General features: G+C 41.5%; 1 protein-coding gene across 1 annotated transcript; it reads right to left on the bottom strand.

The window, feature by feature from the left end:
• Positions 1 to 526: 526 nt before the first annotated feature.
• ZNF622 (zinc finger protein 622) lies at positions 527 to 14,396 on the bottom strand. Its single transcript, XM_017524660.2, has 6 exons — positions 13,640 to 14,396; positions 12,062 to 12,322; positions 11,694 to 11,856; positions 7,146 to 7,258; positions 2,017 to 2,160; positions 527 to 790 (listed from the first exon to the last, which is right to left on the bottom strand). Exons 1-6 carry the CDS (start codon positions 14,259 to 14,261, stop codon positions 663 to 665), a joined length of 1,431 nt encoding a protein of 476 aa, XP_017380149.1. The 5' UTR covers positions 14,262 to 14,396; the 3' UTR covers positions 527 to 662.
• Between the last annotated feature and the right edge of the window lie 487 nt (positions 14,397 to 14,883).

The following is a 14,883-nucleotide window of genomic DNA, read 5'->3' as shown; positions in this document are numbered from 1 at the left end:
TTCTCCAGATTTGACCCTGAGGTAGCCTTTCTAAAATGATACCTAAACATTTTACCTTTACTTTCCTCCTAAACTAACTGGGCCACTGGAAACTACATCAGAGCACACAGCAATCACGCGATGCATTCATGTTTAGAAAGAGAAAGCCTTTGTGGCAAGCTCTTCATGTGCTCTTTAACTCAGCCTGGATTTAATGCGAGTGCCCAGAGATATTCACCACCTCCTGTGCCACGATACACTCGATGAGTGACATTAAACTTTGCCCCTACATGAGCCTTCAAGCCCCCTTACATAGGTCCCAGTGTCATGACATGGTGAGTTACTCTGAAAGTTAAACTAAGTTTGGGGCACACAAATCACTTCTGATTTCTCACATTATTCTGACAACCGTAAGTCATTTAAAGCTGGGGCGATGAAGCAACTGTCAGGCAGCAGTGCACATCCCAGGGTCCAGTAGACACAAGACTTACCTTGTGAAAACATAACCTTTAAGCACTATTCAAAAATGACATCTGAAAACACATAAGATTCTAACTTTTATTATTAGGTTAGAACGAATGAAGTAGCAGCAAAAGGGTCTCTCATATGATTTGGCTTTCACTGGTCCTCAGGGCAAAGAGGAAACCCCGGGCAGGAGACGATTGCTCAGTCCCAGCAGACTCTCAGAATCTCACTTGGACCCGAAAGTGCATCTGCTTGGTGGCATTGTTCTTCATTCCTGTCTTCAGCATCCATTTTGATTTCATCCTTTGCACATATTGCATGTCTCGCTCTCGCACAAGAGCCGCTCCTATGGTTAGAAGGGGATTAAGAAATTAGACAAAGGTCTGTTATTTGTGATCAGAGAAAATCCAACCTTGGCAGAGAATTCAAAAGGTTAGTTTGAAGTAACTGGGTTCTTGTATTTAAAACAGAGTTGCTAACTTGGGGTGTCTAAGCAATGGGCCTCAGGGGTCTCTGTGGGCCCCAGAATTGCATGCCAGAACTTTCGTATATATACATTTCTCTGGGATTAGCATCTTTAGTTTTCATCACCTGGAAGGGTCTATAAGCCCAAAAGGTGAAGCCCCATTAATCAGAAAGGCAGAAACTGTAAATCAAGTCAGAAAATACTTCCTGATAAGAGTAAGATGAAGTCAAATCTCTGCCAGATTCAAGTGGCCACACAGCTCACAGGCAGCCACAGTGACAGAAATCACATATAAACAGAGCGGCATTTAAAATGCATTTTAGTTGCCTAGAGCTTTCCAGGCCATCGGAAGGCAGCCCTCCTCTTATCTACTCCACAGTCCTCTGGTTGGAGAGGTGTTTTCCCTGAAGATCTAAGGATAATCAGCTTCATCCAGCTGATTAGACACATGAGAAAAGATTTTAAAAGTAGCATATTGATGAGGTTTCAAAGCTCAGTAATTGCAGTGGCATTCTTGACTCTTCTGACTCTTACTAAATTTTCAATGGGAAACATTATAAAAAAGGGGACCGATAGCTAACCTTGACTACGGGCATGCATTACATCACACATGCATGGCATTCAGCCCACTCAACTCTAAGAGGTAGGTCTTATTATTATCTGTTTTATAACTGAGGAAACAGAAGCTTATATTAATTAAATTACTCATGCTCATCATATAAGAACCTCTAAGTACATCACATAAGTCACGTTTGACTCCACAGCTCAAGCTATTAACCACTAAGATACTATCTAATTCCTCTGCATAGCCTCCAGGATAATTTCAACCTTTGGTGATTACTAAATAATTATTTTTGTAACTATTACCTTCTGAAAAAGTTAATGGTATTTAAAATTACTGTGCCAGGAATATGAAATTTTTAAGTCATAGAGCTTTGGGCTTATTGCCTCAAACATATCAAGTGGTAACAGAAGTCCCTGGAGCCAAGAGGTTAAGTTTCCCCTACAGAGAATCCACAGGACAACATAAATGGAAACACCTTTCCCCAGACCCCTTCTAGAAATACAAGTTCTTAGACTGTCTGCAGTTGTAAACATCAACGTACCTGTGCTGCCAGTCCATCCCAGGGCTCTGTACTGCTGAAGTACTCGGCCCACGGCCTTCCGATTTTTAGCAACTGCCACAGCTCTTGACAAGCCAAATCGCTGTTTGTAGTATCTCATCAAGGAGCGATGACCTACTCTGGCACCTGTATTTCAAAAGAGCAATACTGAAACACTGAGTTGGATAGGTTTTTCAAGGCAGAGCTATAAAGCAAGGGCTTTTCAAATCAGGTCTTTTAGTATATCTAGATGGAAAATTGATATACCAGAAGAAACAGTTGTTCTACCTTCTAAAGAAAGATGAAGCAGCACATAAAATAAAAATGAAAAAGTGAAAGAAAGAAAGCATCCAAGAAAAAGAAAACCAAACAACAGATTTTTAAAAAAGAGAATGGCAAGTCATTGTTAAGTAAAAAACTTAGCATTGTGTACTTACTTACACACCATATGCCTCCCCAAAAATTCACATAGAAACCCCTACTAATGCAGATAACAGGGCCCTAGAAGATAAGAGATTTTTAGTGTTTTATATATATAAATAAAAATTATAGATATATGTATGGGAAGAAGATTAAGCACAGAGAGGAGTTCTGATGTGTAGGTCTATAAGCCAGGGCCAGGACCTAAAACAGAAATCAATCCATCTTTCCTTTGCTTAAATTCTCTATTGCAGTGATTCTCCAACGAGGATTTCACCCAGCAAGGGACATTTGGCACTGATTGAAGACATTTTTGGTTGTTACAGCTAGAGGGGTACTACTGGCACCTAGTGGGTAGAGGCCAGAGATGCTATTAAACTTCTTTAAATGCACAGGACAGCCTCCCATAACAAAGAATTACCTCATCCAAAATGTCAGCAGTGCCAAGGCTGAGAAACCCTGCCTACTGCTTCCAAATGATGGACACCACTTGGTGAACTCAAATTTTAAAAGATGATTAAGCTGAATTCTGTCTATAGCTTTTGCTTATTTAGTAGGATCTAGTAAAACTATGTGAGTTAATCATGCTTTCAGAAATGAATTTCTAAATTTAATTTTCAAAGTATGCTGATGTCATTACAACATATGATTATATATCTCATTATCTTATAGACCCATTAACTTGTAACAGAGTGAGAAAAAGGAAAACAGACTCTGCATATTTAAAATAAAAAGCTATGAGAAAAAGGTATTGGCCACCAATTGGAAATTCTGTAACTGGGCTAATAAAAACCAGAGGTAAGCAAAGATATCTACTAAAGGAACAATTCAAGGTTCCTATTTAAGGGTGAGGCACATCTGATATATTCATCTAGCGGGTGGCAAACTACAGCTAGAGAACCAAATCTGGCCAATCGCCTGTTTTGGGTAATATGACTGCAACATGGCCATGCTCATCTGTGTGGGTATCATCTCTAGCTGCTTTGGTGCTTGTTACAACGGCAGAGGTGGGAAGCTGCTGCAGAGACAGAATGGTACACAAAGCCTAAACGATCACCTCTGGCTCTTTATAGGGAAAATGTCCCAACCCCTGTGTCATAGGCTCACGGGAGATGACCTGAAGGGGGCTGGCTTTAGAAATGACTCATTCCAGGCTTCATCAGAGCAGTGGCTCTCCAAAGGTGGTCCCCAGGCCAGTGTCATCAACATTACCTAAAAGCTTACTAAAGGCAAGCTATCCTTTCACAAGAATATTAATTAGGACAAAACCAATCAAATACCTTCCCAGGGGGACATAACCAAGCAGATACTTAACAATAGCATATACAGAAGACACGAAATAGCCATTTCCACTGAAAATGAATAAAACATATGTGGCTAGGGTAGAACCCTGTATACAGTTTCCAGGAAAGGTTTCTATTTACATATGTCAAACCATTTCTTTCAGAACCTTTTATGTAAAAAGACCATGAACAAGATACTATAAATATTGTGGAAGTCTGTATTTGCTTTTAGGATCCAGACTTTTAATTTGCATGAGAAAATTGTTTTGGTTAATTTAAGTCCCTATACCTGGCAAAACAACTGGAAAACAATTTGCTCGCTACACAGATGTGGAAAAGTCATTACTTTCAGTTGCTTGTTTTGTTATCACACTCGAGATGGCAAAAAGAACCTTTCAATTCAAAGACACAGTCTTTGGATACCAGTGTGGATACAAACATTTCCCCTGAACCTGACTGTTTTGGCAGCATAAGAGTTAACAAAGCTCTCTGACCACAAGAAATAAGTGAAATGTACTTGACAGATAAAAACACAAGCTTAAATGGAGGGTCTACAGCAAACTCCAGCACTGTTTACTGTGATGTTCTATTCACAACGTTAGGTCTGGACGCTCTAGGTTTGCAAGGTTTATCCCAACCCATTAAATGACACTGCTGGTCATTAATACATAAGAAATCAATATATTTATATTCTTAAGCAACATGTGGAAATACATCTTCAGAAGGTTGGCCTTTTAAAGCGTCCTTGAAATGGCTTCATTACTCAATGCCAAAGTTTCCAACAGCTGGTAAAAAAAGAACTGAAAATAGCGTTTAGAGCTATTCCTGTCCTGTGCCAACGACAGTGACCACCTGATATTAGCACCAAGTATGATGGGCTAAGGACAGCTCAACTTGAAGGACCTCATCAAGGAAAAGTATTTTCTAGAATACAGTGCAACTGCCCAATAATTAAGGGATAGGTTACATCTAAGTCATGGTGAAGCACACGACCTATCCATCCAGGTTTTGACACAGCAGTAACTGCTTACAAACTGTCCACGCCCTTTTTATTTTTATTTTTGGAGACAGGGTCTTATTCTATCACCCAGGCTGGAGTGCAGTGGCCCAATCATGACTCACTGCCACCTTGACTCTTGACTTCCTGGGCTCAAGTGATCCACCTGCCTTAACTGGAACTACAGGAACACACCATCACAGCAGGCTAATGTCTGCTCCTTCTTAACAAATGGCCTTACAATTTATGGTACCCAATTGAATGGGCCTTTCATGCTAACTTACTCCATATGAGTTGAAGAGTAATGAAGGACACCCAAAACACCACACTGGACCATAATCTTCAAAATAAATGCTCATGGTGCCCTCTAGTGGATACTTTTTGTCATTGGCTTTAAGATTGCCTACTTGATGCTACTTAAGTCCAATCTGAGTAACTACATTCAGTGTCCCAGCAGCAGGGGAGACTTATTACCCAGTAAATGAACAGGAGCTGAGTTCAGGAAGGCTTCCCAGAGAGTTGAATCTAAGGAAGTTGAGTCTTACAAGAAAAGTAGGAATAATAGAGGCACCCCACATGCAAACACCCAGAGGAAGAAAACTCCATGTGGGTGGGCAGAGGAATAGCACTATATACCTGAGGGACCAGGTGTAAGAGAAACTCAGCGTTCCTCAAGGCAATGGCTCCAGTGGAGGAAATACAGACGGTTAAGAAAATATACTGGTGTTTTAGAAAGAATGTTTTGGTGGTCATGTGGAAACCAGATTAGAGATGATCAGACAGAAAGCTGTAATGGTGACACAGACATATGAATATAAAAAATTTTTCAAAAGACATTTAGGAGTTGCTAAGTCATCTGGATGTGGGAGAGGAAGATTGCTCTAAGATCTTTCTAAGGCTGGCCAAAGACAAAAATGGGTTTGGCTCTGGCAGATACCCATTTTTGGCTGTGGCCAACCTTAAAAAACTCAATCACCCAGGACAAAGCTGAGTATTCTTTATTTTTTATAAGTTTCAAAAATTTAAAGTCCAGATGAAAACTTCTCTTAAACACTCTAGATTTCTTAAATAGATATGTTCATTGTTGTGCTAAGTTCTGTGCTAAAGTAGATGCAAAATGAAGCCAACACTATGGTGAGCCTACTACACATAGGCAGATACCGCTGCACTAGGATTATCTTCTTCAATTTCCTTAAGGTCTGATATTATCTGATGCCACCATTTCAGAAGCAGAAGCTAGGCAGACAACAAGTTAAACACACAGTCCTAGAAAATAAGTTATTAAACATATTTCTGATGTTCTATATGGTTACCATCACCAGAGAAAGACCAGAAAAGGTTTTCTGGGATTTAGGTTTTACCACTGGGTATTAGGCCATAATAATATATTGCATCATAACTTTCTTATCACTGTAGGAAGAACTGTCATCTTCAAAACTGGTTCTGCCTGACCTTTCCTTCTGCTGCCACACTCTAACACTGCTCTGGGCCTTACAAGGTTATCATTCTGAGCTAAAGATTGCCATCTGTACCTAAGAAGTTACACTCTATGTGGAAAGCCCTAAGACAAGGTTGTTTCACTGCAGTATCTCCACCAGCAGGCTGCATTGTTCCTGCCTGCACCATTACTGCAAATTTCCCGAGGCAGTGTAGGGATATTGGAAAAAGGCCTTACTGATTGTGTGTGTGAGATCTTGATAAGTTACTCAACCTTTCCAAGCTTCATATGTAAAATGAAGAGGTTGGAATCTAACTCATGTTGGCCTGTAAAGATAAATACATTTCCCTGAATGCGCTAACTGCTCAGCAAATACCAGGCATTAAGATCTCATTCTCTTCTCTACTTTACCGTCCCCTTTCACTTCTCAAACATGTCCTCTGTAGTTTCTCCTATTCTTATCAGTTAATCACGATTCTTTCTTCCTACACAATCAACAACCATGTATGCTGCTCACATTCATGGTTATTCTTCATCTTTTCATACCTCGTGGTGGATAAATATCCACCATGAGTCATATACACCCACACCAAACTACCATTTGGAAGTCTGAGCAACAAAAGGAAACAGGAATCAGTTCAAAGAATAACAGTAAGGTTACAATTAACATGAGAAATCTAGACAGAACCAAAAAAAAAAAAAAAAAAAAAAAAAAAAAAAAAAAAAAAAAAAAAAATTAAAAAAAAAAAAAAATGCCTGATCAAACATTCTGAGTCATAACCCAGAAGTGAACAGAAACACTAATCAAATTTAAACAAACAGCCAACTTAGAGCTGAGCAGCAACCTTCAGGATTTACACCATACATGAGAACCCAAACATAAACTTTAAGCTTTATGATCTATTTCCCTCAGTATGGAAAGTAATCGATGGAGATATGCTGCTCCCTCTACCCCACTGGCATTAAGCTATTTATTTTTGACAAATGCACTTACCAGAAGGCAGAATCAATTCCATGGTTTCATCATCATATTCCAAGTTCTTTTCTGAAGGTAACTCCTCAGCCTCATTAGGGTCCTCCCCTTCCTTGTGATCTGGGTAGCTACTCCTATAACAGAGAAATCACACTAATAAAGAGACTAACATCTCAACTTGAACTAAAAGACATAAACTTCATTTGCAAATGTGGCAAACTTCCTAAGCTACCTAAAAGGGAGAGAAAAGAAGCAGCTATAGGGACTATCGGCTAAAAGGTTTGGGAAGAAAACAACTTGTTAGCATTTTATCTTAGTAGAAGTGAGCAAATGACCTATAACAGAATTCTATTTGTTTTTCCCTAGAAAGGCTGCCTGATGGAGAGGAAGAGAAGGAGAACGTACAGCTGGACATGCAGCGATACTCAATTTAACCTTATAAAAACAAGTTCTAGAACAGTGCTGTCCAACAGAACTCTATGATGACAGAAAACGTTCTATCAGTAGATAGATAAAACTATCAATACTGTGTCTGATTTCTATCAATACTGTGTCTGATACAGTAACTCCAGTCACATGCGCTTTCAAGCACTGAACTTTGAAATGCAGGTAGTCTGACTGAAGAACTGAATTTTTATATTTTTAATTAAACTTTTAATTTATTTAAATAGCTATATGAGTATACCTAGTAATTACTATATTGGACAGTGCAGTTCCAGAAAAATCTCTATATTCCTAAAAATGCTAATAAATTCTATTCATAGATACACATGAAAAATAATTGGAAAAGTGCACATTAAATTATTAACAGTAAACCAGACAATCTAATAAGAAAATAGACAAAATACTTGATCAGATACCTCACAAAAAGATATCCAGATGGTCTATGAATACACAAAAAGGCTCTTGATTGCATTAATCATCATCAGGGAGATGCAAATTAAAGCCACTATACACCCACCAAAGTTGCTAAAATGAAAAACTCTCCCTCACTGCAAGTGGGAGTATAGAGAACCACTTTGGAAAACAATTTGACAGTATTTTCTAAAATTGAACATATGTATATCCTCTGGCCCAACTCCTACATAAGCACACAACAGATAACATATAAACATTTGCCAAAAGCACACATCAGAATGATGTGGCAGCATTGTTTGTAATAGCCCTAGATTAGAAACCACTAAAATGTATATCAACAGTAGACTAGATGTTGTGGAGCAATGAACAGAATACTCTATAACAATAAGAATCAACTATCTACAGTTATATAAAATAGTATGAATGGGTCTCCCAAACACAAAGTTGAACAAAAGAAGCCAGACCCAAGAGTACCTTCCATTTATATAAAGTACAAAAACAGGCAAAACCGATCTATGCAGTTATAAGTCAGAATAGTGGTTACTCTTGGTGAAAGGAGGGGTAGTTCTGGGAAGGACGCGCAAGGGGAATGTCAGGGTATTATTAAGATGCTGTTTCTTGATCTACGTGCTAGTAACATTTAAAATTTTACTAAACTGAATCATGATATTACAGTACTGTCATCCCTTGGTATCCACACGGAATTGGTTCCAGGACCTCCCTAGGATACTAAAATTTGCAGACGTTCGAGTCCCTGATATAAAATGGTGTAATATTTGCATATAATCTAAGCACATTCTCCTATATGCTTTAAATCATCTCTATATTACTTATAATACCTAATACAATGTAAATGCTATGTAGATAGTTGTTACACATCACTGTTTAGGGAATAATGACAAGAAAAATAAGTCTGTGCGTGTTCAGTAAACACAAAATTTTTTTCTAATACTATAGTTTGGATCCACGGATGGAGAATTTGTAACTACAGCTGTATACATATAGGCACTTTTCTGTAAGTTTATTCTTCAATAAAAAGTTTCAGGTCCAAAATAAGTAAATAAGTTACCTTGTGAAGGAGAGTGAAATTATAGGTAATTTGTCATTTTTTAGCTGAGTGAATCCACATAAGCTGCTTATTAGAACAGTGCCTGGCAAGTAAGCAATCCATAAAAGCTAGCTTTATAAGTGAGGCCTTTCTGTTTTCCAAGTTTCCTTTATTAAACATTGTCAACTTATTATTATTATGTTTTTCCTACAGACAGGGTCTCACTATGTCACCTATGCTGGCCTGAAACTCCTGGTCTCTAGTGATCCTCTTACCTCAGCCTCCTGAGCAGATGGGACTACAGTCTCACACCACCACACTTGGCTTTTATTTTTTTAAGGAAAACAAATCATTTTAATATTCATTTTTAGGAAGAAAAGCTCACATGATTTCTCATTTCTAGGCACCAATAGAATAAAACTGTACATGAAATGAAAAATGCATCATTTGGACTCAGGGAGAACCATTTCCATCAGTTACATATTTTAATTCAAACTAACAGAGCAACACCCAATAAACAACAACAGTAACAACAAAAGGCTAGGGCTTGAAGCTTAGATTCTAGAAGGAGGAGACAATAAACAAATAATATATAATATATATAATGACAGTACGGGCTATAAGGAAAAATAAAACAGGATAAAAAGGATTGGGCAGGTGTTATTTTATGGAAGGTGGTCAAAAAAGGCCACACTAAGAAGGTGAAATTTGTGTCAATGCCTTCAAGAAGTGAGGGACAAGTCACGTGAATATCTGAGTGAATACTACAGACAAATACATTAGCAAATGCAAAGGTCCTGAGAAACACACTTAATGCATTAGAGGAAGAGTTAGGAATCCAGAGAGCAAGTCATACAAAACAAAAGAACCACAGATGCTCCAGATCACGTGCAGGGCCCTGCAGGCCGGTATACTTTGGCTTTTTCTTTGAATAAGACAGGTAGTCTTTGAAAGAATCTGAGCAGAGTTTGACCTGACTTAATGTTTTAAAAGGATCCCCCTACAGTTTCAGTTTTGAGAACAGAATGTAGGGGGTAGGAAGAATGTAAGTATGGAGAGCAGGCAGCAGGAGACTACTGTAGGAAGTCAGGTGAAAGATGATGGCGCCCTGGACTTGGGTAGTAGCAGTACAATTAGTGAGAAGCAGCAGATCTGAAAATAGATAGTGCAAAGGTAGATAAAGCAGGATATGGTGATAGATTCTAGTGTAAGCATGAAAGAAAACAGAATAAAGGAAGACTGCATGGCATTTGGCTTAAGTAACTAGAGGGAGAGCAGATTAGGATGCTTGGCAGGAGTTGATTTCAGACAGGTGAAGTTAATGATCCCTTTTGAACATAAGCAGGAATATCAAAGAGGCAGCTGGATATTTTCAGTCTGTAGCTAAGGGTAAGGCTACATTAGAGATATAAGTGTGGGGGGGTCATGGGCCTACAGAAGATATTGAAATCTACGAGACTAGGCAGGATCCTGAATATCGCCGCAGGATGAGAGACTGAATGCTGGGCATTCCAAGCCTGCTGCTGATGGCAGCCACTTGACTCTATCCGTGGTATTTGCCTTGACCACTCTGATTACAACATCAGTCAAAAGGTCATAAACACTGCTGTCTAAAAGGAAACTTGAGAGGGATGAATACTGTCCTTTGCCTGAAAGAGGATGCTTCCCACCACCAGCAGACAGTCATTGTCTTCTCCACTGCCACAACCTCTGACCCTCCCCTCTACCTCCACCCTGTCATGTCCACCAACTGCAAGTCTCCAGCTGCAAAAACTCAGAAAGAAAATGCAAAAGAAGACTTACAAGACTGAGACTTTACTGAACATTTTATCACTTGGACTATGCATGCCTAGCATGGTAATTATATACATCTGCTTATCTCCTGTGCTAGGTAACAGGAATTTTGACAACTAGTTGTTCACAAGTACTTAACATACATTTGTTAAATGACATATAAATTATTCAAGATCCTAGTTAGGGCAAGGCAAGGTATCTCACACCTGTAATCCCAGCACTTTGGGAGGCTGAGGTGGGTGGATCACTTGAGGCCAGGAGTTCAAGACCAGCCTGGGTAACATGGCAAAACACCATCTCTACAAAAAATACAAAAATTAGCCAGGCATCATGGTGAACACTAGCTGCTGGGGAGGCTGTGGTGGGAGGATCGCCTGAGCCCAGGGAAGTTGAGGCTGCAGTAGGCCATGATCGTGTCACTGCCCTCCAGCCTGGGTGACAGCAAGAACCACCAATGGGATAATCTCACCATCAGATGCCTGGTTTTGGCCAGGTTTAGCAACCCTCTCAACTCCCTCAGAAGACAGCTGGTGATTCAAGGACTCTCCGGGAACCCAACATGTGAAACCTAATTTCTGTACCTCTATTTAAGGGGTAACTGGCAAAACTGAATTCTTGATGATTTAACCAGAACAAAAACAAGTCAAACTTCAGTTTGGGTCTAAGATCTTCTCTTTACTATATGTGTTAAACTCTGTTAAACTGAGTTTCTCAACTACAAGGAAAGAACTACCTAATACAGAGGTGTTATAAGGGTTATTATAAGAATATGTTGTACAGTGCCAAACACATATCCAGCCCTGGCACACCTAATATCACTTCAAAGTAAATACGACCTCACTTCACTTCATATTACAAACTATGCTTACCTAAAATCATAGAAGTCTGCAAATTCCAAAGCAGCATCGCCATCTGTGAAGAGCTTACAGTGGCTTTTGTCATTCATGTGCGCCTGTACAGCTTCTGTGGAGTAGAAGGACTTCCCATTCTCATTGCACCACAAGCAAATCTTTCCAACACCAACTTTCTCTCCTAAAAAATAATGTAAGGAAAAAATATGAGAAAAGCTTTTAGCAACCAGATTAAATCTCATTATTTGTCACAATTCAAAAATCATTCATAAAATAAGCAAGTAATTATATCAAAGATTGATGAAAAACACAAAACTAACGTTCCCTTGAGACCAGTCCCCCAATAATGTGATATTTCCTCATTAAAAGGAAAACATTGTACTTACCCAAGTATGTAATCAGTCCCTTAATATCTGAAAGATATTCTATGTCAGGAATAAAGAAACTGTGGACTTTGGTCATATGAGCCACATTCTTCATGAGCGAGCTGGAATGATGTAAACAAAATAAGCAGTCTGTAATAGGGATGGCACCAAGGGGTGGTTTTTCCCCAGCCTCTTCCTCCTCTGCATCCTGCTCCGCCACATCGTCCATTGCTTCGGTATCCTCACATTCCATTTCTTCATCAGAATCAATATCTTCCCAATCTGCAAACCAGAATTTTGAAAAACAAAGTTTAAGAAAAGTGTTAACAAGCAAAGATATCACAAAAATTCACGAGGTGATACAGTCCTATATTTGGGTAAGCAGCCCCATCCCCAACTCTCAGGGACAACTCCTCTTTCAAGATTTCAATTTTAGCTATTCGTCTACCACAGACTCATCTGTATGGCTATGAAATTCCTTAGTCTTTCTTTTCCAGGTAACAGGAGTCTTTTGCTTCTTTCCTATGCCTTACAGCACCTAGCCCAGTGCTGAACATATAGTTAGCAAGTCTCTTATCTGGCTATTTGTATAAACTGCTAAAACAACGCCTCTATCTGCTATTTCACAAAAGTACTATGGGGTGTGTGTATGTGCTGGTGGGGTGCTCTATGAACAGCTATGGTTTGAATGCATGTTTCCCTCCAAAATTCAAATGTTGAAACTTAATCATCAATGAAATAGCATTAAGAGGTGGGGCCTTTAGGAGGTGATTAGGTTAGGTGAGCACTAATCCCCAATGAATGGATTAGTGCGGAGGAAACTGGCTAGCCCCTTTTTTGCCTTCTGCTTCTTCCACCACATGATACCATGAGAAAACTTCATCTCTGGAACAAGCCCTCGCAAGACACTGACTCTGCCAGCACCTTGATTTTGGGCTTCCCAACTTCCAGAACTATGGGAAAATACATTGATGTTCATAAATTACCCAGTCTCTGGTACTTCATTAGAGCAGAATGAACAGACTGACTAAGACATAAACACATGCACCAGCACTGTTAATAGGATGTGGGATTAGGGAAGGAAGGAATAAATAGCTCATAAAGTCAAAGAGGCGAGGCTGCTGGCTCCAGCTCCACATTTCTGGCTGAGTTGATTTTGATCCCTTCATTCTGTTTTACTCAACTAAGTTAAGCGCAAAACCATCATGACTGGAAACCCACTAGAATCGCAAATTACACGGCAGCTTACTGACGATAACATGTCCTCCTGTGCATATGCTAAAAGCCTCCCCGTCCAAAACAAAGAAGGCATCAATTCATTCTCTAAATATGTATTAGGCACTTCTTTTTCCAGACAAGGTTTTAGGCCCTGATTCTACAACAGTGAACTCAACAGCCAAAACTGCTGGCCAGATAAAGCGCTTCAGAAAGCGTCTGAACAAGCGGCGCTCATCATTTTACTTAAAAGCGCGCTCTCGCTCTCTCTCTCCCTCACACTCACACACACATACCCCCATCTCGAGTATAAATCTGGAAACTTAAGGGGGCCAAGTTCCTCTCCCTTTCTCTCCCCGCTCCCCGCCCAGCCAGAGCCATCACCGTTTTCATCCAGGTCCCCTTCTTCCTCCTCACTGTCCTCCTCCTGCTGCTTTGCCAACTTCTTCGCCTGCTGTTCAAACCACTGGAGCCGGGGCGGTTTCTCGCTCGGGTCTCGGTTGTGGGTCCTACGGCCACCAGTATCCACGGCCACGTCACTCGCGGCCTTTGCAGGCGCTGGGGGCGCCTTCTTGGGAGACAGGGACGGCTGCGCCTTGATGGCCTGCTGGATGGCCGCGTTCATGGCATCCTTGTCCACACCGTCCACGCCCAGTCCTTTCTCCAAGTTCTTTTCATTCATCATCTCCACTTTCCGATTCACGGCCTGCACGGCCTTTTTCTCCAGCTCAACGTGCCGCCGGGACTTGAGGTGGTTCTGGTAGGCGTTGAAAGAGGCAAACTTCTTACTGCAAACGGTGCAGTAGGTGGCCGAGCCCTTGCTCTCCTCCTCGGCAACGGCCCGCTGCGCCCGCACTCGCTCCTGGAAGCCTTCGGCGGTCACCGGGGCCATGCTGGCCACCTTCCGCCGCAGGTTGTAGCGGTGCCAATCTGTCTTATAGTGGGCCCGCTGCATGTCCGCGTCGCAGAACGCCACCCGGCAAGTTATGCAGGTGTACGTCGCCATTGCCAGGCGAGAAATAAGAGCAGACCAAGCCAAACACCTAGTGATCAGCGCCCTGGCCTCACAAGAGCCTCAGACCTTAACCCGCCTCAGCGGCTACGAAGAGCTACTGAACTAGCCGACTCCCTGATTGTCACTGAGGAAACTTCCGGCACACGTCGGAAGTTATTTTCAGCGGCACAGGAAACCCGCCTCTCAGGCTGTGGCCACGCCCCCGCCGCGGTGAGGCCCGGGAAGGCGAGAGAACCCAGTGGCTGAACGAGACTTGGTCCCGCCCAGTCAGCCGAGGTGGGTGTTGATTGAGGGAGGTCGTGCCCTCCCAGTTGCCTTCTCTGGAGGCTGCGCCGCAGGGCATGGAGACTGCTACGCGAGAATGGGGGAGTGGGTCGCCCGAGGCTGCTCCCCGGCCCTAGGAAGCCAGCGATTATGAATGGTCGGGTCGGAAACGCGAGGGTCGCGGTTTCTCCGAGGAGAACGCGCTTCGCCCGCGCAGCCTGAGGAATGGATGTCGCGATGGCGAGGGCTGCTCCTCACCCCGAGCTGCACCTCACCCCTCGGGGCGGACCTCGGAACCCTAGCCGATGGTTGGACCGCTTCCCCAGGAAACCCGAGAGGCCAGGCCGGA

This window comes from Cebus imitator, unplaced genomic scaffold (genome assembly GCF_001604975.1).
Source record: "Cebus imitator isolate Cc_AM_T3 unplaced genomic scaffold, Cebus_imitator-1.0 Scaffold35, whole genome shotgun sequence".
Taxonomy (NCBI): domain Eukaryota; kingdom Metazoa; phylum Chordata; class Mammalia; order Primates; family Cebidae; genus Cebus; species Cebus imitator.
This window is presented reverse-complemented; position numbering and strand designations above follow the sequence as displayed.

Coding starts and splice junctions, on each gene's coding strand:
- ZNF622 (XM_017524660.2), bottom strand. CDS start 14,261: ATGGCGACGTACACCTGCATAACTTGCCGGGTGGCGTTCTGCGACGCG. Junction 11,857..12,061: donor GGGACTGATTACATACTTGG/GTAAGTACAATG, acceptor ATTATTTTTTAG/GAGAGAAAGTTGGTGTTGGA. Junction 7,259..11,693: donor GCAGACTTCTATGATTTTAG/GTAAGCATAGTT, acceptor TCTCTGTTATAG/GAGTAGCTACCCAGATCACA.